The sequence below is a fragment of the Hippoglossus stenolepis genome, chromosome 7, assembly GCF_022539355.2.
Source record: "Hippoglossus stenolepis isolate QCI-W04-F060 chromosome 7, HSTE1.2, whole genome shotgun sequence".
In the NCBI taxonomy this organism is placed as follows: Eukaryota; Metazoa; Chordata; class Actinopteri; order Pleuronectiformes; family Pleuronectidae; genus Hippoglossus; species Hippoglossus stenolepis.
The window spans coordinates 18,272,454-18,294,158 of NC_061489.1; the positions used below are offsets into that span (position 1 = coordinate 18,272,454).

The 21,705-nt window shown below is 43.0% G+C and overlaps 2 protein-coding genes across 4 annotated transcripts in view; one reads left to right on the forward strand and one right to left on the reverse strand.

Annotated features, from left to right (window-relative positions):
- Positions 1 to 178: 178 nt before the first annotated feature.
- f9a (coagulation factor IXa) lies at positions 179 to 3,933 on the reverse strand. The gene is made up of 8 exons (XM_035161608.2): positions 3,858 to 3,933; positions 3,474 to 3,661; positions 3,369 to 3,393; positions 2,990 to 3,103; positions 2,501 to 2,635; positions 1,717 to 2,033; positions 1,482 to 1,605; positions 179 to 883 (listed from the first exon to the last, which is right to left on the reverse strand). Exons 1-8 carry the CDS (start codon positions 3,913 to 3,915, stop codon positions 294 to 296), a joined length of 1,551 nt encoding a protein of 516 aa, XP_035017499.2. The 5' UTR covers positions 3,916 to 3,933; the 3' UTR covers positions 179 to 293.
- A 9,299-nt stretch (positions 3,934 to 13,232) lies between these two features.
- Positions 13,233 to 21,705, forward strand: part of fgf13a (fibroblast growth factor 13a) — a 92,407-nt gene continuing 83,934 nt past the window's right edge. For 2 of the 3 annotated variants that reach the window (XM_035162305.2, XM_035162309.2), the window contains exons 1-2: positions 13,233 to 13,506; positions 15,725 to 15,887. In XM_035162305.2, the coding sequence (XP_035018196.1) occupies positions 15,839 to 15,887 (49 nt within the window). In that variant the 5' untranslated portion in view covers positions 13,233 to 13,506; positions 15,725 to 15,838. Of the gene's footprint in view, positions 13,507 to 14,896; positions 15,459 to 15,724; positions 15,888 to 21,705 lie in introns of those variants that run through there. The other variant, XM_035162306.1, reaches the window with a different exon arrangement.

The window sequence follows — 21,705 nt, forward strand, 5'->3', positions numbered from 1 at the left end:
GATCACCAGCAGATGGGAGTGTTGAGTCTTTGCTGTGCACACTGTTTTTGTAGATGTGTCAGCCTATAAAAATGACACACACATATTTTTTACATATCTATTTGTGTTTTGTAACTACACACACTTCAGTGGAGTTGTGTGATTATTTAAAACTTAAATGCAAGAGTTGGACACCAAATTATTCAAACAATATGCGGTTTAATGCAACTTCAATATCTGAACGTCCGGCAAGAAGAAACTCATTTTATACACACTGTTCTAAACCAGTATTTTTAAATCTATAATCTTGATATTTAAAGGTCAGGATCTTCCACATCAAACGCCATCCTGTGTTTAGTTAATCCCATGACGTGGTTTATCCAGCGGTAGTAAAGTGACACCCGGGTGTACACTCCATATCTCCCATCCTTGGCACATTCCTCCCCCCAGCTCACGATGCCTGTCAGGAACCATGTGTCATGGCGTCTGTTTGCATGAGGGCCTCCGCTGTCGCCCTGACAGGCGTCTTTGTCCTCGTTGTAGTAGCCTGCACAGAACATGACAGGAGTGATCCTGGCGCTGCTGCTGCGCTTACACTGTGTCCGATCCACGAAGGGAACCTCGACCTTCTGCAGGGTGTCGGCCGTGGCCCCGAGGAAGCGCGTTCGGCCCCAGCCGCTGACGGTGGCCGGGGAGGAGTTCTTCACGAGGGCCTCGGTGAAAGCCGTGGGCCCGATGCAGATGGGCCGCACTGTTGTGGAGAAGGTGATGGGGGACCTGAGCTGGAGCAGTGCAATGTCGTGGTTGTACAAGCTCACGCTGGGGTTGTAGTGCGGGTGTGTGTGCTGCTTCAACACTTCATAATCCTGCTCTGTGGTGTCATTGATGTAGATGTTGTACTCTCCTGCAGGAAGAGACGTCAGACACAGAGATAACTGACTCACTCTGTAGATGTATTCTACAGTAGCACATGCAGTGGATGGAAAGATTTCCCCCTTACGCGTGTAATAAATAAGACAAATTTAAGAATTATTTCATGGACTATGACAAAACCTTTTTCATCATGGATTAATTAGAACCTCTGATTGGAGTTTTTCAACATTTCCCTTGATTTCTCAGAGAATAATTCATGGGACATATATTAATGAGTGTATGAAATTTGGTCCAGTTTGATTGAATTGAAGGGAACTGTCCGGCCTTGGTGGAGGTGTGTGGTCCACTGAGTGTCATATTTTACTTTGTCAGTACTTGTCTGGATGAGTCAGTTGATGAATTAATCTATAAAATTCTATGAAATGGATCATATACAACGAACAACAGTCCAAACCCCAAAATATTATTATCACAGCAAATCCTCACAACACAGAAGTTATCATTTTGCAATTATTTTTGCTTAATCTCTCTAATCTCATCAAAAAAAAAGTGACCGATCATTTAAAGTCTACTTTACAATGAGCTACTTCATCATTACTTTAGCAGAGGTGACATTAGTTCACTCTTACCAACTCTGACAAAGAAGGAGCCATCCACCTCCGCCAGGCAGTGAGCAGCAGTCACAACCCAACTCTCACTGAGGATGGAGCCTCCACAGAATATCTCCCCACTGGGATGCAACACCAAGGCCACCTGAATAAAAGAAGAAGACAAGAGCTGTGAAGACAGATCAGGACACATAACAGCTGCTGATTCTTTTCCCTCGAACAAAGCCTAGCATGTAGAAATCCTTCCATACGATACCTGCCACGGGATCTCTCCAGGAGTGACCATCTCGCCACCTACAATGCGTTTAAAAGGACGACGCTGCACCTCAGTGGGGCCCTCGGCCTCAAGCTGCACCCACAGAGGAAGCCTCTTTATGCCGTGGTTTTGTGCAGAATCAGTTGTGGCTGGAAGAGACTCTGTGGTGCTGGCTGGAGATGAGGGAGGGGACGTGGTGGTAACGTTGTGGGTCAGGGACGTGCTGTTCTCCAGGCTTGTGTTCTCATGGCCGGGCAGAGACCTCTTGGATACTGAGCTCACTGACGTATGAGCCGTTCTGCCACACGGGAATTCAGCTGGTGATGTGAAGAAAAAACTGGGAGTCACATTGTTGAATTAAGAGTCAGTTAATGTCAAGCACAGAATTCATCACCTTCCCCGGTGAGGTTATTTTCACCCCACGCCAGTTGTTTGTCAACAGGATTATGCAAAAACGATTGAACGTATTTCCATTGTACTTGGCAGAAGGATGCGGTACAGGTCAGGAAGGAAGCCATTCAATTTTGGTGTGAACCCAATCATTTGTTTTCACTTTCTTTAGAGATAAGCTGTTATTCAAAGTTTTCACAGATTTGGTGGAAGGATGAGACATGCGCCAAGAAAGAACCCATTAAATTCTGGCAAAGGTCCGGATAAAGGGCGGATTCATAGATCTAGATGAAAAAGTCAGGCATATCTAGACTAGAGGACAGATATATTTGAGTGTGTGAAGTTTGGTGCAGCCTGATTAGATTGAAGTGGACTGCCGGGCCTTGTCCATCACCTTGTGGTTCACAGTTGACTCCGTCCTCCATCAGCCTGTATCCTGTGGCACAGGAACATTTAGCTCCAACGGTTCCCATCGCCTCACAGAAATGCTGACAGTCTCCGTTGTTCACGTCACATCTTTTCAGAACAACTGTGCAGAAAAACATACAGAAATATTTAAAAGTCATCTCCTAATTTTAAATGTACCCGTACAATGACATGTTGTCACCACGTAGGATGCTAAATTGTGCTGTTGTGTCAGAGAGGGCACTGCTGTTTATAGAATCTCCAAAATAGACAAATCTAAATTGGGAACCTAAAACCAAACTGAAGCTTGATGCGAGCCCTTAATTTAATTTAGAAAGAACAACAGCCTGTTTATCCTTTGAGACTGACATCCGATCAGATCTGATCTCATATCCCCAACAAATTTGTCTCATGTAGCACAAATATCTAATTTCTTTTGATCCCATTTTCAAATCCAGCCACGGGATTCATGACTTACCGATCTCACATCTCCTGCCGGTGAAGCCCTCCACACACGTGCAGGCGAAGGAGCCCAGAAGGTCTTTGCACGAGCCCTGGTTCAGACATGGACTTGACTTACACTGATTTCCATCTGTGGACGTCCAGACACAACACATCAGCACACAGTCACCTGCAGACGCCATTTAGCATGAAGCGGTTTTCACTGGAATATGTTTAAAATAGCAGAAAGAGAAACATCTTTAGATAAAAGCATATGCTGGCAAATACAGGGGTGTATTTCGGGATGAGTATGAAGTTTTTATTATTATTATTGATCAGACAGAAAGAAATTAAGAGAACTTTTCTGTCATGTTCTGTCTGTGTTGACAGAAATCAGATGTTAAACACAGTCTTACCTATATATCCTGCCCAGAATTCCATCTGAAATACAAAGTAAAGCCTCTGAGAAATAGGTAAAAATATCGAAGTCTAAATTAATAACAAAGTGAATAAACACCCACCGTCTGCTGATCATTCTCAAAGATCTCCCTGGCCTCCTCCAAGTTACACTTTTCCTTGTAACACTCTCTCTCCAGGTTACCTTGCAGCAGCTCCTCTAACATGCCCGTGTTGTAACGCTTGTGCCGCCGCAGAACGCTGTCGGCTGCCTGACCTGAGAGAAACACTGGGCCCGAGGCTGGAGCCGGGGCTGGAGCCGGTAAAAGAGACAAAGAGTACATGTGTCCTCCCATAAATCACAACAAGGAATACAAAAAGATATTCTTCTATACATCAATATGATAAATATGTGACAAACAACACTCCCCAGGTAAGACTGCACTCCTAACATAAACCTGAAGCACGAGAGAAATGATTTGTGAGCATCATAAATAAACTTATAATACCTCCAGAGCCCAGCTGAAAGCCCAGCAGAGACAAAAACAGCAAAGACACCAGCTCCATTCCAAACTGCAGTGATGTCTCCACAGACACACACTCCAAAGTACAAAACTCTGTTTGTACATGCCCACTCACAATTAGTTGTGTTTATTCAAGAAGAAGAAAAAAAATCTAGCAAAGCCACCGTGTCAACATCAATGAGAAAAAAGAGACACTATGTTTAGTTGTATTTTACCAACATTACCAACTTTACACAATATGAGTAGAGTCAAACCAAACTGAGGAAACATCTAGACTTCATGTTCCAGGAAAGAGGATTGTGAAACAGCATTAAAACAACTGGCGTCCTGACTTTCACCTCTGGTCCAAATTGTTTTTTCACAAATGACTCATTAGGCTCAGCAGAGATTATGAATATCTTATCTTGTCCAAACTGTGTAGTGTTCTGCTCCAGAGGCTCTTTACCATACCACCAGAGGAGGTTATGATTCACCCGTGTCCAGTTGTTTGTTTGTTTGTCAGCAGGATTACACAAAAACAACAGAATACGTTTCCTGGAAACTTGGTTGGAAGGATGGAATGTTTTTATTTAAATTTAAATTCAAAATTTTGATATAAACTGGACTGCCTGTTTACACATATAGATTTAATCAATGTTTAATGTGTTATAATGTTATATTTAAATAAATCCAAAAGAGATTATATATTTCACACATTGAGCTCAATACAGAGGCACTACACAAATGTGATATCTCTTTAAATTTCCTTATTTTCCTTTCTCTAAATCCACACACCGTCAGAAAATACTGCAAATAATTGGAGTTTGTTTTTTTCTCCCTGGAATAGGTCTGATGATACTTTGTGTAATGACAGAATTCTGAATCAGCTTTTGAATGTAATTCAAGTCAAACCTGTCACCAAAAACCCAACTTCTCTTTTCCTCTGCTGAACCTCAGCCCAGAAAAGGAGGTGGTCAGTGGATGAAAAGCACTTAGGACTTTTCACCACTAGATGGCGTACATACACCTCAGTCATTCATCACCACAGTAAAACAGTAGGAGACTGGTAATTGGATCATGTTCCTCATTATTTATCTTGAGAGGAAGTTCGTGGACAGAACAAATTACCAACAGAGCCGAGGAAACGTTTGTGCCGCCGCAGAACGCTGTCGGCTGCCTGACCTGAGAGAAACACCGGGCCTGAGGCTGGAGCCTTTAAAAGAGATGAAGATTACATGTTTCATCCCATAAATCACAACAAGGAATCCAAAAAGTTGAAAGATGTTCTTTATACATCAACACCATAAATAAGTGACAAACAACACTCTCGGTTGTAGGTTTTTGTTCATCTCTAGTATTGAGGTCTGAAATAACAGTAACACGTTTCTCTTAATACTTTCCACCTTTAAGCTGAGACTAATGAAATGATTATATTGGAATTTTTTTTTGGACGTATAGTTAATTTTCTTTTTCTTTATGACAGGTACATAGTTCAATCACATTTCTTACATTGAGTGTTTAGAATTGGTTTGTCAGAACACATTCCCAGCTTGCACATCATTGGAGCAGAAGATATTGATTTTGGAAACTTATGTCTTTTTTAATCTCATGTCCACGTACCATTTCATAATTGTTTAATATAGTTAATCAAACCCCAAGACGATGATGTGGAGGCCAGGGTTGATGTGCAGCTCGTGCTGATTCAGCGCGCCAGCTGCAGATTTACCTCTGGTTTCATTGTGTGGTCTGGGATATAAGATGCAGCCCATCACTGGCTCTGAAATCCCCCCAGAGGGAGTCCAAAGTCTTCTCCAATGTTGCCATCTATTGACTGGAGGCATTTATATTTCATTGAGTCGTTCAAAAGCTGAATAATTCATACTCGAGTAATTAACACTGTCTGCTCAAAACAGGAGCTTCTCCATCACCTCCAGCCAGGATGAATATCAGAGTTAAGTGTTGTTGATTTTGTCTGGTGCCCAAAGAGAAAGAAAGACTGGTGACAGAACTTTATTGCAGGTTTTTCAACTAAAGTCCAGAACATTGCAGCGGCCACACTGCACTATACAGTACTCTCATTGACTCTAATGTCTAAATGTAAGTCTGTTGCTGAGAAACTGAGGGCTTAATAACCCCCTCACCATACTTTCCAGTCTCTCAGGCTGCTGTAATAGCAGAGTACATACAGACCATTAACCGAACTATAGAAAGTACAGAAGAAAATAGCAACAGTTATTTTAGCAATTAGGAGGTGATTAGTTGTGGGTTGAGAATAATAAGCCTGTGCTGGACGGATGGTGTGAACGCATGAATGGATAGAAGCAAAGTTTTGCTTTGCTTCTGTGAGTGAATATTGATTTGTGAAGATCTCCAGAACATCTCCAACTTCTCTCGCGCTTTGGCAGCACCACACACAGCCAGGGAGTCTGTGTCGGCTCCGATTAGATTAGTCACCGCGGTGGAGGATCGAGGTCAGAGCCTCACAAATAGTAAAAAAAACTCTGATGCTTGTTCAGAGCTATTGATTGTTACTCTGCAGAATCTCCTGTGCTGCGAGGGAGATCAGGCAGCTCAGACCTCAGTCTTTCACCAGGGACACGGTGTAATTTGCAGAGGCCTCTGTCAGTGTGAATCAAAATGTTTGCAAAGATCAAACAAGGGCAGCAACATCTGGGAAAATCTGCCCGATGAAGAAATAAATAACTGAGCTTTCTGTGATTCAATGGACCAATCAGTGATCTAAATATAAATAAAAGCATATATCATTATAACCTGCATTTGTGTGCCTCTGCTGACCAGTGCAGTTTCAGTCCCTCTGGGTCTTCAAGACGTTGTGCATTGACAATAATATCAGGCCACCTGGGCCTTTGACCGCCCAAATCAGCCCAAGTAAATGGACAATTGTGCCAAATGTTATGTAACTCCGTGAGGGTGTTCCTAAAAATCGCATTCAAAAGAGCATGAGATCACAGTGACCCTTGACCTTCAACCACTAATATCTAATGAATCCACTGGAAACCGAGTGAACATTTATACCAAAATTGAAAGGACTCCCTGGACTTGTCCCTGAGATATTGTGTTCACAAGGCCAAAAATGTGTTTGTGAAGTGAGACCTTCATCTTTGACCTTTGACCTTTGACTACCAACGATCTGTTCAGTTCATTTTCATTTTCTTTGAGACAAAGTGAATGTTTGTATAAAATTTGAAGAAATTACCTCACGGCGTTCTTGAGATACCACAAGAATGGGATGTGGGACAACCTGAAGACACAATGCCCCCAACCACGAGCTGTCTTCAGTGCGGACTTAACAATAAGAAAAACGGTTATAAGCAACCTGTTGGAACTTTTAAGTTGAAGGACTTTTGATATGAAAACAGTGGAACCTCGGTGTGTGAAGTATTTTATCTCCAACATTAAAGTGTTGGTGAGTTGAACACAACGACATTTGAATAAATCTGTGTTCATAACGACAAGATCTCGGAGCATCAGTGAAGGACTTTAAATTAACAATTGTTCAATTAGATCAATCGTTCCTTCCAGGTTTTATGATCCGTGTGAGTCGAGGGCGTCTTTAGGCCACAACATGTTAATGTTACATGTCTTCTTAGTGGGCTCATTTATATTCACATTCAAGTTAAGAGAACAAAGCTAGTCACCACACTCTGTGACATCTAGGTTTTCTATTTTCTAATCACCATATTTTCCTCAGAGCCCGCTGCCAGCCTGACAGAGATGAGCTGCTGGTCCCAAGCTGAAGGCTGAACAAGCAGCGTTACACACTTGACTCATCTCAGTGTATTTGTGCGTCTGGTGAACACAATATCTCATCAGGTGGAAGCAAAGGATCTGATTATTTTATGTGAAATCCTGCTGAGACACAAAAACCACTGCGAAGTCGCCCGCTGGAACACAGCAGCCATTTACTTACAAAGGGGATGAATGGAGATTATGATGGGATGTCGTAATTACGTTCACTCAGTGTGGAAAAACAAGAAAATGGGGATGTGTAAAACAGAGGCAAACAATATCAATGCAAACACACAATGTTCAACTCATGTTTGTAGTACTATTATCATTATTATGGGCTGTTGTTGTATTTTCAGTATTTAACTTTAGCCAGAAAAGTTTTAACGCACTTGTAAATAAAGAAATATGTTACGTATGTGTTTGAAACTCAAATAATGCCTCCAGACTTGTGTTATTGGGCTTTTACTACTCTAATGTGTTGAGCTTGTACAGTAAGATCCACGGGGAGCAGCAAAGAGAAGCACTGGCCCCGTCATCCGAAAAAGTCATTGACATTAATGTGATATTTGAGAGCGTCTCGCTTCGTTAGTTAGTCATTTTCTGTAATTCCAAAGCCCGGCGTTTCACAACCATTCCCCCTCCGCCTGCCCACGTGCATCGCCCAGCAGGCCCAACACACTGACATTTAAACAGTTGGCTTGATATTTTGCTGAAGCTGGAGAGGTAGTGTTTGGATTTACAGGCTTACAGCAGCAGTCACAGTCCAGTGCTCTGAAATCGACTGTTTGGAGGCCGGCAACAAAATGCTGCCAGTAAAAAACCTACAAAAGAAGAGATTTTCAAACTAATGATGCACTGGAAGTGAAAACTGCTGAAGATATCAACATGATAAAAAGGTTTTTTTTGCCCCTAGAACTTGAAAAGTGTCTAAATTTATGTCACTCTCGTTGAAAACTCCAGGAAAATGCACTCATACAGTATTTCTCCTCTCAGGTGTGGATTCCATAAACTCGGTGAAGCTAAATAGGTCGCTGACCCAGTAACACTTTGTCTAATTAGTTCACAGGTTCAGTTAAATGCATTGAGGTGCTTTTAGCTTGTTTGTCCAACATGTTTTCTTCAAAGTCCCTAAATATAGATGTGGAACAAATGAAGCTGAATTGAGAAAAATAATCCAGCGCTGCAGTTTGCATGAGCACACGTACGTGGCTGCGCTAGAAAATAATGACCCAGAAATACAGTGTGCTATTGTGAGTTCCTGAGAAGTGAGAGCTCCAATCCACTCCTGGTTCTGTGAGCCGTGATGCAGCCGAGCTGACAGACGCTGGCGGCGCAGATGGATGTTCAGCCAGCGTTAATGAAAAGTGGAGCTCCCATCCCTGCTGGTCAGAAAGTGCCTGTGAAGCTCACTGTTTTACTGCTCAATGTCAAAAAGGAGTTTTGCAAAAAGCTGCATCGGAATAAGCCGACGAGGTGGAAATGAATCAGATGAATTTTTCATAATAATGAATGAATTCTGACTTTTTCCTTCTTTACACAGGGAAACCTACTTTCTGGTGCTGATACAGTAACTCACCTGCTGTTGGACTGATAAATGAGTGTTAGCTGCACCGAACACACGAAGATCATCTGTCCCACAGCTGAAATATACCCTGACTCTGGCATGAGAGATATAAAAATGCAATCTGGGGAGCGGCCAAGCCAATTATGTGGCAGTTTATAGGAAGACGTGACAGAAATACGGGCGTGCGTCACACCATTCCACCCTGACCTCTTTAGTTTTGAAATAACTTACTGACCCCGTTCTGACCTCTGAGGTCAGAGCGCTTCAGCTCGCAGATAAATGAGCAGGTGCCCGAGTGCTGTGAGTATTGTTTGATGGAATCCATCACAAGAAACACACACACACAAATACACAAACACTGGTCCTGCTTTCCAGCTCTTTGCTTGTATTATCCTGCTGTTGCTGCTCTGCTACGTTTCACATTGATGATTACAGCGAGAGGGGGTGTGATGATTCTCCAGATCTACGGTTATGTTCAGACATTGATTTTTTGAGCTGCAGTTTGGCTCATACCATAAATTCTTTCCTTTTTTTGGGAGGCGAGGATAATGAAAATGTTCCCACATCAGGGCCTGAAATATCAGTGTTATTATCCATCTTGAGCTAACTAGTATAAACTAATATAACATTTACCACTGGTTCATTGTCTCAATCATGGTTGGACCAAAATATTCTCAACATAGAATTAGACGGCAATAAAAATAAGTGTAATATATGTGCTACATAATGTTACATAAGTAAAATAAAGGTTTTGTTGTCTTGCATCTTGATACAAGATTGTGCAAATTATTTATAATTTCAGAATCGTTACAGCACTAATAACATGGAAATGTGGCAAAACACATATATGACACTGACTTCTCCTGCATTAGGTTGTATCTTCTTCTCCCGACAGCAAAGATTTACTAAGTATGTTCAAGTAAATGTTTTCATTTTCTATACTTTTCCATGTTGTATATAAACCAAGTAAACCTGTAATTTACCCGGTTAATCGCCGTAATTCTCTGATAAGAGTGAATGTCACAAGACCTAATGATTCATGAAACTTTGGGCTCACTCTCAGTGTGACACAGATGATTGTCTGTGATAAATTTAATCCATAATAAAACACGATACAGACACAAACTCTACAAACACTCCTCGACCTCCAGCTTGTATCCAGCGTCATCATCGTCCCCGTAACAGACGCAGCCTGATCGTCTTATCAGCCGCACACAGAGCTTGAATCAAGCTCGCACCTATAAGCAGAGGCCGACTGTTCACCCTGCCGCACAACGCGGGGACATTAATCACCCTCCAACACCTCACTGCCTGTCCCAGAAAACGAAGTTTGGGACTGAACCCTCATGAGCTCCCGTACCGGCTCCTCCACAAATATCACCTTGGGTGAATTTCAGTCCAGCAGAGTCACATATCAAGCAGCTCACTATGGGTCCAGTGTTGCCCTGTCATTATATGCAATGGATTTATAGTTCAGCTCGGTGGGTAGATGGGGGGAGGGGCTGTTATCCATGCGATTGGAAATTGATTTTGACCTGACGACCATGACCAATACACACTTTCAGTGAATAGAACTGGGCTGCAGCTCTAACAGTTCTTGGAAAACATGTGAATTTTTAAGCTGTATGTGCACAAGAAAATGAAGAAATGCGTAGTGATTAAAACTGTAAGTTCTTGACAGTACACAGTGTCAAGGGGTCAAAATACAACAGGAATATCTGTAAAGTCTGATGTAATATAAAACAAGACCGTTTGATATTTAAAGAATCAGCTGTGGGTTTTTGCAGTTGTAAGATTGTCAACTGAAGCATAATGTTCAGAATACATTTGTAAATTATTCATATTCAAAGGGATTTGTGCAGAGAATTGTCAACTACATGTAATTTAGGGGAACAAGAAGCTCAGAAGAGGTATAAAATCATTACCTCTCTCAACAGAACATTTTAATAAATGTTTCATCAGACATGAATTAAACATCATGTTACCTCGCACGGTGTTCGGGCAAATACCACAAAATGATAATAAAAGAGGCAGTTGAAAGAGGTTCATTTGTGGATGAGACATCTTGGAGCCTTCGCAGCTGATCTTGTTTGGCTTATGTATTATTATTTGAAACAGTGACACATGACAGACATCAGGAAGTAAAGCAGATCTGTTTGATGAGCTGACGTCACACGAGTGGGGCAGCGTGAGGTTGGGCTGGTGTTGCATTTTCCAGCAGAAATCCTTCCATCAGCAGACTAACACACGTGTTTCAGGGTTATTCGGTGCCACTGCTGGACGCAGCCTGCGATGTGACATCAGAGGTGTGATCACAGGAGTTTGTTTGTGCAGTAGCAGCCAGGGTCTTCAGCTTTAAAGGGGCCGGAGGTGAATGTAGCACTGTGGTTTGTGTGTGTTGCCCTGTGGGAAAGGTCGAAGGGGGCCAAAGGCCATGGACACAGTGGTGACACAACCCACTGACATTTACAGTCTCTCTAACCCCCGGTCTTTATACCACATTCCCAACATGCTTGGAAGAGTCCAGATGGTGAGTCAGAGCTCTGCCTCACTTCCACATGCCATGAAGAACTCGTGGAGTACGAACAGAAGCACCTTTTGGGGTCTTATGACATTATTCCACTAACATCTCAACCTAAAAACACTTCAAATGAAACTTTAAAATATAAATTACATTTAGAGGCATGATATCTTGCCAGCTAAACAGTATTCATGGGCAAATGTACAGTATCCAGAGGATAGGGCCTTTCTGTGTGGAGTTACAAAATTGTACCCCACCTCTCGCCCAATGGCAACTAGGATACAGATCCAAGTTTTGGCTCAGGTTTTGTGGTTTAAGTTTGGTTTATATACTCCATAACAATTTCTGGATTAAATTTAGAACTGGAAGGTTATTTAAGATTTGGAAAATGTCGATAGGTTAAACTTAGGTTAATGGTTCTGTCAAGATTTCACTTAGTATTATTTTGATCACTAAACCCCTCACTATCAAATATTCATGTAATGATGAGAAATGTTCTTCATTTTCACACAAACTAACATTCATTTTCCTTCAGATGAGTATCATTGCTCATTTAATGCTTGTGTGGTGCTTGTGATGTTTATGTGTAGTTTGAGTGTTTCTTAGCCGAACGAGAGATTGATTCTCTCATGAAGACATCCAGTCGTTGACCCCCCACTCCTCCTCCCTCTCCCAGTGTAACCTCCTTGACCTCCCAGCTCCTTGTGGTCAGCTCCTATTGATTCACAGTCTTCTCGATTCGACTCTGGCGCTAAGATAGATAGCTGCTCTAAAAAAGAATAGCCGCGCACCCTCTGAGAGCCAGTGAATGCTAATGAGCTGTCACATCCCCTGATTTAAGGAAAGGGGATGAGTTTATGCATTTCCTCCAAAAAGATTGAGCAACAACTCTCAATGGAAGGGCTTTAATTTATGATATGATAAGAATAAAAAGGCACATGGACAGTGACTCAGCTGTCTACATGAAGGAATTATGGAAGTAAGCACCGAGACAAGCTGGACATCTAACAGGAATAGTTCTGACGGTCAGTGGCTATAAATAAAAATGCTAAGTATTAAAAAAAGCCTGCATCTGTTATTTAAAGAAATGAAGATTCACAACAAGGAATATGAATTGAAACAAGTGTGTGACGTGGCTACATCAAACCAGTTTTTATGGTTTAAGTTTGATATTTTAGTCAGTGTCGATAAAAATGGAGGCAACTGCTTTCAGGACAGAAACAGATAAACACAATGAAATACTGACAAATGCTGTAGATTACATTTCAACGTGTCTAGTATTCGTCCTCCTCTGAACTCAATTTGAGTTCACTTTGTCTGACTAACTGCAGAGAGAAGTTATGAGTGAACTCAGCGTGAATGCTGTTTTAAAAAATGCAGTGATTTTACCTTTGCCGGCAGAGCCACTCACTGAAACAGACCAAACGGACCAGTGTGCCTTAAACGTCTCAGGAAGATCTGAGCATGTGAAGAAAGTTTGAAAGGGCTCCAGTTACCTCTAAAAATAGCATCCATATAGATCTTGTAACCCTCAACCCGCAGATCTTTTTCCTGTGCTGCCGCTGAGTGCGAACAGACCTGCGACATCAAGAGAAGTGATAAAAACTCTCGCAGATGTCAGACGAGGATCGGTCTGGGACTTCTGAATGAAACCTGATCAAAACAATACCCGTCACTGTAAGAACACCAGTGTCCTCGACAGTGGATTTAACCATTTGGATTTCTGATCATCATCGTGGATCACTACACATTTGGAACGGCACGGTTTCCTGGGAGTCCAAATGAAGAACGACGTGTGACATCTTCACAAGTTGTTAAAGGTAAGTACCTCACACACTTTGAGCTTTAAAATCCAATACACATCTGGACAGAGGCTCGCTGTGAAGAATCCTCAATAGGGATGTGAATGTGAGCTGTGACACTGATAAGGCTGCATCATGATGGACAACATGTCTCCACAGTCTCACGACGGGATAGTGTTTGTTTACTCTTAGAACTTTGCTGCAGAGTCAAGTTGCTCTGAGGTCAGACGTCGGTAAACAGACTGTTTTCGTTGGTGGACAGTTATGAAGGCTGTTCACAGTGAAGAGCATAATCCTGAGTATCAGGCACTTTGTTTCTGGAGAAAAACAAGAAATTCACTGCTCATAAAAGAAATGTGATTTAGCTCCTTGTTGTACTGGAGTCATTAGTGATCCTGGATATGAATATCTGAAAGCACAGCCAAATAAAACCAAAGCTTTTGGAATGGGAGAGTAAAGCTGTTTTCAGACATGTTGCCAGCGTGCTAAAATGTTCGTCAAATGTCCGAGGAGTGACCCTATGTGAGAATACAGCAGGGAAGAGTCCGGAAAATTCACAGCCAGCTTGTTTATGACGTTTCCAACACGCGACAGACATGAAACAGAAACAGAAAAGAAAGATAACTCAGGAGGAAAAAGAGGTGCCAGAAGAAACAGATGAATGTCAACTTGGAAAAACAACGAGCTCTGAGCGCTTTTGGCGATGAGGGCTTGATTTCTGCAGTGGAATTCGTACATCATGTCCTGCCTCCTGAAAGCTCCAGCTAGGCGCCAATCCTCACAGGAACGCTCTGGACATTTTCCTGTGAACGCGTCTGATCCGGACAATCTCCTGCTGTGTTGTTCACATGTGAAAGACAAACTCCAGAATGTCAGTACCAAGTGCTCTGAAATATCGGCTGGTTAATAGTGTGGACTAAGGACAAAACAAGATAATCGATTATTGCAGCGAGGAACCGATGCTTTCCATCACACATTGATCTGGATCTCTCAGAATGTTAAGGAATGGTTTTTCTGAAACTGTCAGAATGTTTTCAACACTACTCAAACTGAATCAAGTGTCTTTGACTTTGTTCCCAGTTGCCCTAGTTTTGTATACCTCATCAACCTATGGGCTGCACAGGATTGCTCAACAAATATACAAAAGAAATTGAGATTATGACCTGCTTTCCTGAAATATTTATTTTTAAAGCAATTCAATGAAGTCCCCCACATAAACTCCAAGAAAATGACCATGAACTACAATATTATTCAGCTTGACTTTATTTGATTTTCATCTGTTGCAGATTGCATGCCCCGCGTTTCTCAATGAAAACCCCTCAGATCGCGTCAGAAGAAAACGTGCACGCAGGCTGTGTGTGAATGGGGGTTATAACCACAGACTGTATTTATAACGCCTGGCTCTGCAAAAGGCGAGTGAATGGGATCCACAGTGAGACGCAGCACGCAGCCCCCCTGCTTTAATTCATCCGCCGCGCGTCGACGGCACAGCTCTCAACACTTTGACTGCGCGTGTGGATGGAGCGGCTCGTCCTCGTCTCGGCTCGGCTCGGCTCGACGAAGTGAAAGAGGAGAAAACAGACAGATGTGCTCGGTGTGACGGGGGGAGCGCGCTCACGCTGTGGATCCTGTTGATCGTGGCACAGCTCGTCGGCGAGAGGAGCCTCACACACACCACAGCCTGGTCGCAGGAGCCGCACTGGATGGCATTTCTCCCGGGGCTTGTTTGTACATAGGACACTCCACTGGCACTTTTTGTTTTCCAACCACTGCTTGAAGACCTCGGAGGAGAGACAACCACCAACAACAACAAAAAAACCAAAACAACCTGGGCTCCATTACGCCGCTTCTCCTCGTTGTCACAGTAGAGTAGGTCGTGATTTTGTCTATGTAACACAACGGGATTCATGGTGGGAGCGTTTCCCTTCATCAATGTGCATTGATGTAGCAGAAAACGTGGAGGAGATAAGGTGGGTCTTTTCGTGCACAGACGCGCGGGCTGGTTCTTGGTGTTTATTGGAGCCATATGGGCTCTTTGTCGTGTGTGTGGACAGCAGCAGTACTTGGATGCTTCCACTGATATCCAGCTGATAAACACCAGGCAGCCTGAGCAGCTCATGCTCCATTGTCTCGTTGTAGCCTCAGCAAACGCTGCTGCTGCTGCTGTCTGTGTCTGTGTGTGTGTGTGTTATGAAAGGAAAATGTAATTCTGATTAAAACATGCCTCTCTCCGCAGAAACCTTATCTCGGCACCTGGAACCTCTGCTCAGGATTTCATTGAGGACACTCGGCAATTAAAGGGATTTCGATTCTTACCTAAATCGGGAATTACACATCCAAACTGGGATCTATGAGCGGAAAAGTGGCGAAGCCTAAAGAAGACAAGGATGCTTCCAAGGGTAAGAGGCGAGCCTTGCACAGACTGCTTTACCCCCCCCCCCCTTAAATCACAGGTTTCTATGAACACCCATTCATCTCCCTGCATGGAGCTCAAATCACCCTCCGAAGGTTCCACTGAAAACAATAGCAGCCACTAGGATGGTGAGCCATTCCCAGCACGGTGCATGTGGTCACTGCTGTGCGAGATGCGAGCACTTGCTGCTGTAGGCCTCCATGCTGCACGATGTGTTGGCTTCACATCACATGCTTCACTTGCATTGACTAATTAGACAAAGCGACGAATGGGGATTGTGTTGCAGACCGGTGGGCTGCGGGGGCACAGGTTGCGCACGGAATCGTGTTTCTGTTTGCATGAGGTAAATAAACATCATAACGCTGTGCAGCGATGCAGCGACACCCTGTAGTGTGTCGCCGGCATCCTGTTGAAATGTCCCTTTGTGTCTCTCGCTCGCACCGTGTCCGCAAAGTCTCATCACATCTGTGCGAGCATGACGCACGGAGACTTTTCGGTCCTGCAGCCGCCGTAAAAAAAAAAACATCAGGCCATTTACCGCTCTGGATAAAAGGAAGTAAACTGCCCGTCCATTGCCATGGAGACAGAGCGGAGGCTGGGTTGCCAGAGAAACCTCGAGGTGCTGGTAATCGTGGTCGCTCCATCTCCACACGGGGGGATGTGCACGACACTTTACGCACCGGCACACACATTACTGCACCTTTGTCTCGGTGATGGAAAGATAAATAAATAAATAAATCGTGCGCCTGTTGACAATGATGCGATTTTATTGTGTCAGTAAATTTGTTTGAGACCCGGAATGATTTCAACCTTAAAAAACCTTGTTGTTGAGTTCGTCTTTGTATCCTTTGTTCAATCAGGATCCACGACTTTCTATCGCTTAAAGAACATTTTTTATTGCCATTGTACAAAGCAAGCTGGCAGCCTGCCCACCACGGTCTTCCTGTTTGTTCATAATTCAGCTGGATCCCCCTGTTGTCAGGTTCTGGCTCTATTTAAGGTGCTCGCTACAAATCGATAAATCTAATTGGCTTATATTTGGCAGCACTGTTACAAGTGATGACGCTGCCCATTGATGTAAGCTACTATAAGTGGTGCTCACAGTTATGATGGCACTGTAGAGACCTGCACTAGACACGAGACACCTTTAGTGGTTCTCTTTCCTTTACATTTATTTCAGCTGTAGCATTTATAGTTATCATTTTGAGCACCTGTAGTTTGCTGATGCAGTCCAGCAGAATTAAATACACAAAACCTAAATAATATTATTACTATATTATTATATTATAGTGTTTGTAGAGCAATGCACTTGAGTAAAATGCAAAGGCACATTGCACAAGGATGTATAGGCTACTGTATTTGGGGAGAAATAAATAATATTTGAATAGACGTATCCATAAAGACCGTTAAAAGTATATAGGCAGGTACTTTAATCAAAATGAATTCACTGTAGTACACTAAATAGCAGTATATTGTATAACCATATAGATGTTTGTGTGCAATAATATTGTGCAAGAGGGCACTGATGGGTAAAATATAATTTTCATTAATAATGGCGCAAGTAAAACATAATAATGAGGCATTTACTTTGCATTATGTTGCATCGAGAGCCATGATACTTCAAATGGAATGATTAGTGCTTTTCTACCTGGTGAATGACAAAAAAAAACAAAAAAACAACCATCAACAATAACAGCGAACATATGAAGCTAAAAATAAAGCAGCCCAGAATAGAGGTACTCGCGCCGCATGTTTTGCTGACAACACAGGAAGGCAAGGCATGCTCAAAAGAATGGATTTCTAGATTAACCTCCACAGCAACTTTCCCCTCTCATCTCCCTCTGGAAATCAATGGCATGTGTGAACGTCTGACTCATTTAAGCTCCAGGGCAGCACCGTCTCCAAAAACTCTCGGGTGAGAAGACAAAAACATCTTCACCTGAGACGAGAACGCTCCACAAAGCCCACTCTAGTTTTGCAGTTGCAGAGGCGAAAGCCAAGAGCCGGCTTGACTCCGCTGCCTTTCGGTTTTAGGAGAAAAAAAAAAAAGGTCTGCATCACTAAGAGGTTCACTTGGTGCCAGCTGCCCTCCATCAGAGACTTGAGTGGCACAGGGGCAGAGAATTGCGTGGGGGAATATCAGCGCTGACCCTGCTAATGCTGGCAACCACCTGTCCCACAAATTATTTCAGGGAAAACAGGCCATTAACTGCAGAACCACCTGCCATCTCCACAGCCTTTTCTACGCAAGCTGCCGGCCTGCACGAGCTAGGGACTGCCCTGATTTTGATACCCTCATTCCCCCCCAATCTACCCTCCTCGTTTTGAATGTTGGATTCTCAATCCAGTGTCTCAGTTATGCTTATTTACCAGGCGGCCAAATGACAAAGGAACACATGTTATCCTTGTTATATTAGTTGTATACCTTTCATTGTCAGTTACCCCAAATTCAACAAAGCTGATCATTGTTTCTACATAATTCAACTAAATCAAATCTTTGAAATTAAATCACAGGTTTCAAAACAATTGAAAACACTTTGACACCACAGAAAATAATAAGATTGATGGAAAGAAAACCCTCTTAGGAGTAACTTCCCTCCAAATACATTTCTATATTGAATCACTATGTTTTTCTCTGGGGTAGTAATTACAGTAGTTATAACTAAAAACGACATGCCATTAAAACTGTGCAGCTCAGCGATAAAGTCATTTAAGTCATTTGTGATTTCAGGACAGTGTTTTATTGAGTTTGGCAAGTAATGTGTTTTGTAGAAAAGCCAGAGTTCATCCTGTAGCAGCATGTGAAAAAAGAAAGTCTGCAAGGGCACAGAGAGAGAGAAAAAGAAAGAGTGACAAAGAGAGAGAGAGAGAAAAAGAAAGAGTGACAAAGAGAGAGAGAGAGAGAGAAAAAGAAAGAGTGACAAAGAGAGAGAGAGAGAGAGAGACAGAAAAAGAAAGAGAGATAAAAGAGAGACAGAGAGAGAGAGAGGGACAAAAGCAGGGGGGTAAAAGGAAGTGGTATGTATGAGAGCTCCAGTATCAACTATCCCGTTATGTTAGTTTCCGCCTGTCCTTGTGAACCTGAGTTGTCCAGACAAAGTGTCAAAGCATGACGTACACACGTGCACGCACGCATGCACACACACACACACACACACACACACACACACACACACACACACACACACACACACACACACACACACACACACACACACACACACACACACACAGGCCCACGACAGTTTCCATCACATTTCACATTTTCAGAGATTAGGAAACCCAACAACTTTAGTTTTATGGTCCCTCTTCCTGTCTGCATGTCTTGCGAATCATAAATCCCACATTCATTCCGGTGAAGAACTGTGACTGCGCCCCTGTCACACTCCTCAGATTTCATCTCAGCGCAATGCATTGATAGACACCCCCCTCTTGGGCCGTGAGTGTCAAACAGTGGATTCATGTCCGCCTTAAATTGCAGGTCCGAGCGGAGCAGAGTGCATAAGTCGTGCATATTTGCAGGCAGATTAATCCAGCGTGAGGCCCGCCGCAGGAAGGGAATCAATAGATAACCAGAGAGGAGTTTGTAGCCGCTTCATTAATCACAGCACAGGCCGCTCTGTCCTCCTCAACACTGACACCTGCTCTAATCTCATCTGCAAAACCATGAGCTGTCTACACCGTCATTAAGATCTCTCTATCTAATCTGAGGAGCCTCGCTCAATAGAGTGTGGTCAAGAGAGGATTTGACTGTTGGAGAATTATTATCAAATCACATTAGAGGAAGTCAGTATCTGCGCTGTTAGGTCGTCTCTCACTTAGAAAGATAAGTACAAGTGCAGAGTCACTACATCTGTTTCTTTTTTTTTTAAGCTGTGATCAGCTGTCAACGGACACATGCCACTGCGCACGCATTGACAGATCACAGCAGCACAGAGTGTTCGGTTTCACACGCAGACACACTGTGGGTGTGTGCGAGCTCAGCTGGTAGTAAAAGGAGATTTTCATTTTGGGGTCCTCAAATTCTAATCCCAGGGTTTTTGGACATGATTCCAAAATAAATCTTGAACCCAGCAAGCTCACAGGATTTTCTGCTATTTGACGGGGTCAGCTTAAATTTTTTTTTCTTTCTAAGTTACTAATACAAAATTCAGCTCAGGCGGGTTTTTCTCTATCCATCTTAGAGAATGTAAAAATCAAAACCAACCTTTTTTAACACTTACAGTAACCTGTGCCGATCCTGTACCAGTGTGTCATGATTAGATTTCAGAGGTGTAAGCCCAGGACAGATTCCTTTTTCTTTTTAAGTCATGTATTTTCCTCAAAAAGCTAAATAGACAAAACTTAAGTGCTCATTCAGTTTTATATTCCATATCCAGCACAACAAAAAACTGTTTGTCACATGTAAAAATTGGGTTTTCGTGAGGACATGTTCAGCTGGAAGGATCTGAGGTGTCAGGGTGGCGGAGTTGTTTTCCCTGTCAGATGCTTTCCTGGTACTGACGCAGATCCGGCCACGCAGCCCCGAGGAAACTGGCTCGCCTCGCATCAGAGATCTGCCACTCTCCCTCGCTGACTAGCACGCTGATCACTGTTTGTTAATGTCGCGAGCCCGTCTCCTCGGTTCCTCCGTCAGACTGGCTCTCTGACATGGGCTGCCCGAGCTGTGATTGGCTTCTGCTTTTCTGTCCTCTTGTGTTCTCTGGGATTTTGTACAATTTGTTTCTTTGAGGAGAAACTTTTTCTTTTAAGTGAGCCAGCCACAGCGTCGGAGTTGGTTGTGCCAAAGTGTGAAGAGCTTAGTTATTTATCAATTAGCGGGGAAATCTATCTGCAGCATGTCCAGGAAAAACACATTTTTCATCCTATTAATTTCTCCTGACTAAGAACTGGAATCACGCTCTGTCTGACGTCATCGCTGTCAGATGTGCTCTGCCCCTAAAATCTCTAAATACCTGGCTGTTCTGGTGCATTAGTCAGCTTGCTGCTGGTAATCCACAGAGCTGCGTGTCTTCTAAGGTGAATGGCTTTGCGAGCTGTCCCCTCGGCTCCCACTGCAACATGCCTGCCTCTGGTTATTTGTGAGGCCACAGAGCCGGTGAAGACATGTCACTGGTATCCATGCATAGCTTCTTTCTTCTATTCATCTTCTTGGCCTTTCTGTTTCTCTGCATTATTCTCATTCATCCTCTTTTTTCCCATTTTTTTTTTTTCATTTCTCAGCGTAGTGACGCTCCTCTCGTTGGACGTTAAGTTGCTCGTGTCATTTGGCTTCCTCTTTAAATGTTGTCACTCAGAAGGACTCAAGGGTTTTAATCCTCGTTTACAAAATGGCCATGAACATTAAAACATCTGGCTCTCTGCTAAATCTCGCTGCTGTCCCACAACACAGGGACACTCAGACCCGGCAGCTATGCAGTTATACGTTATTGTGAACTGAAAAAACACTAAATGTTTATGTATGAGTGGCATTGTAGCTGTGAGGAACAAGCAGAGGTGTTTTATTTTTACGAGGTTAAGAGTATTTTTTAGAAGTGTATGGTGTTGAGGATAAAACCGAACATTCTCGGAGCCAAATGATGATGTAGTGTTGTAATAAAACCACTTTTCTTTCTGTGGCCCGCTTCACATTTGTCTGTGAACCATTGATGTTGAACACGGCTCACGATCGGAATCTAATTTCTACTCCCAAATTCTTTCATCAAAGTAATGGCGTGGATCTAAACTCGGGAAAAAATAGGTGTGGGATTATCAACAACCTGTGGACTTCAGATCGCTGCAATTTTACTTTCAGAAAAGCACTT

Bases quoted from the DNA above. Each gene is read 5' to 3' on its own strand.
- f9a (XM_035161608.2), bottom strand. From the start codon at position 3,915: ATGGAGCTGGTGTCTTTGCTGTTTTTGTCTCTGCTGGGCTTTCAGCTG. The intron at 3,662-3,857 runs GTATTATAAGTT...TACCGGCTCCAG, and splicing joins CTTTCAGCTGGGCTCTGGAG to CCCCGGCTCCAGCCTCGGGC. The intron at 2,636-2,989 runs GTAAGTCATGAA...TTTTCTGCACAG, and splicing joins CGGCAGGAGATGTGAGATCG to TTGTTCTGAAAAGATGTGAC.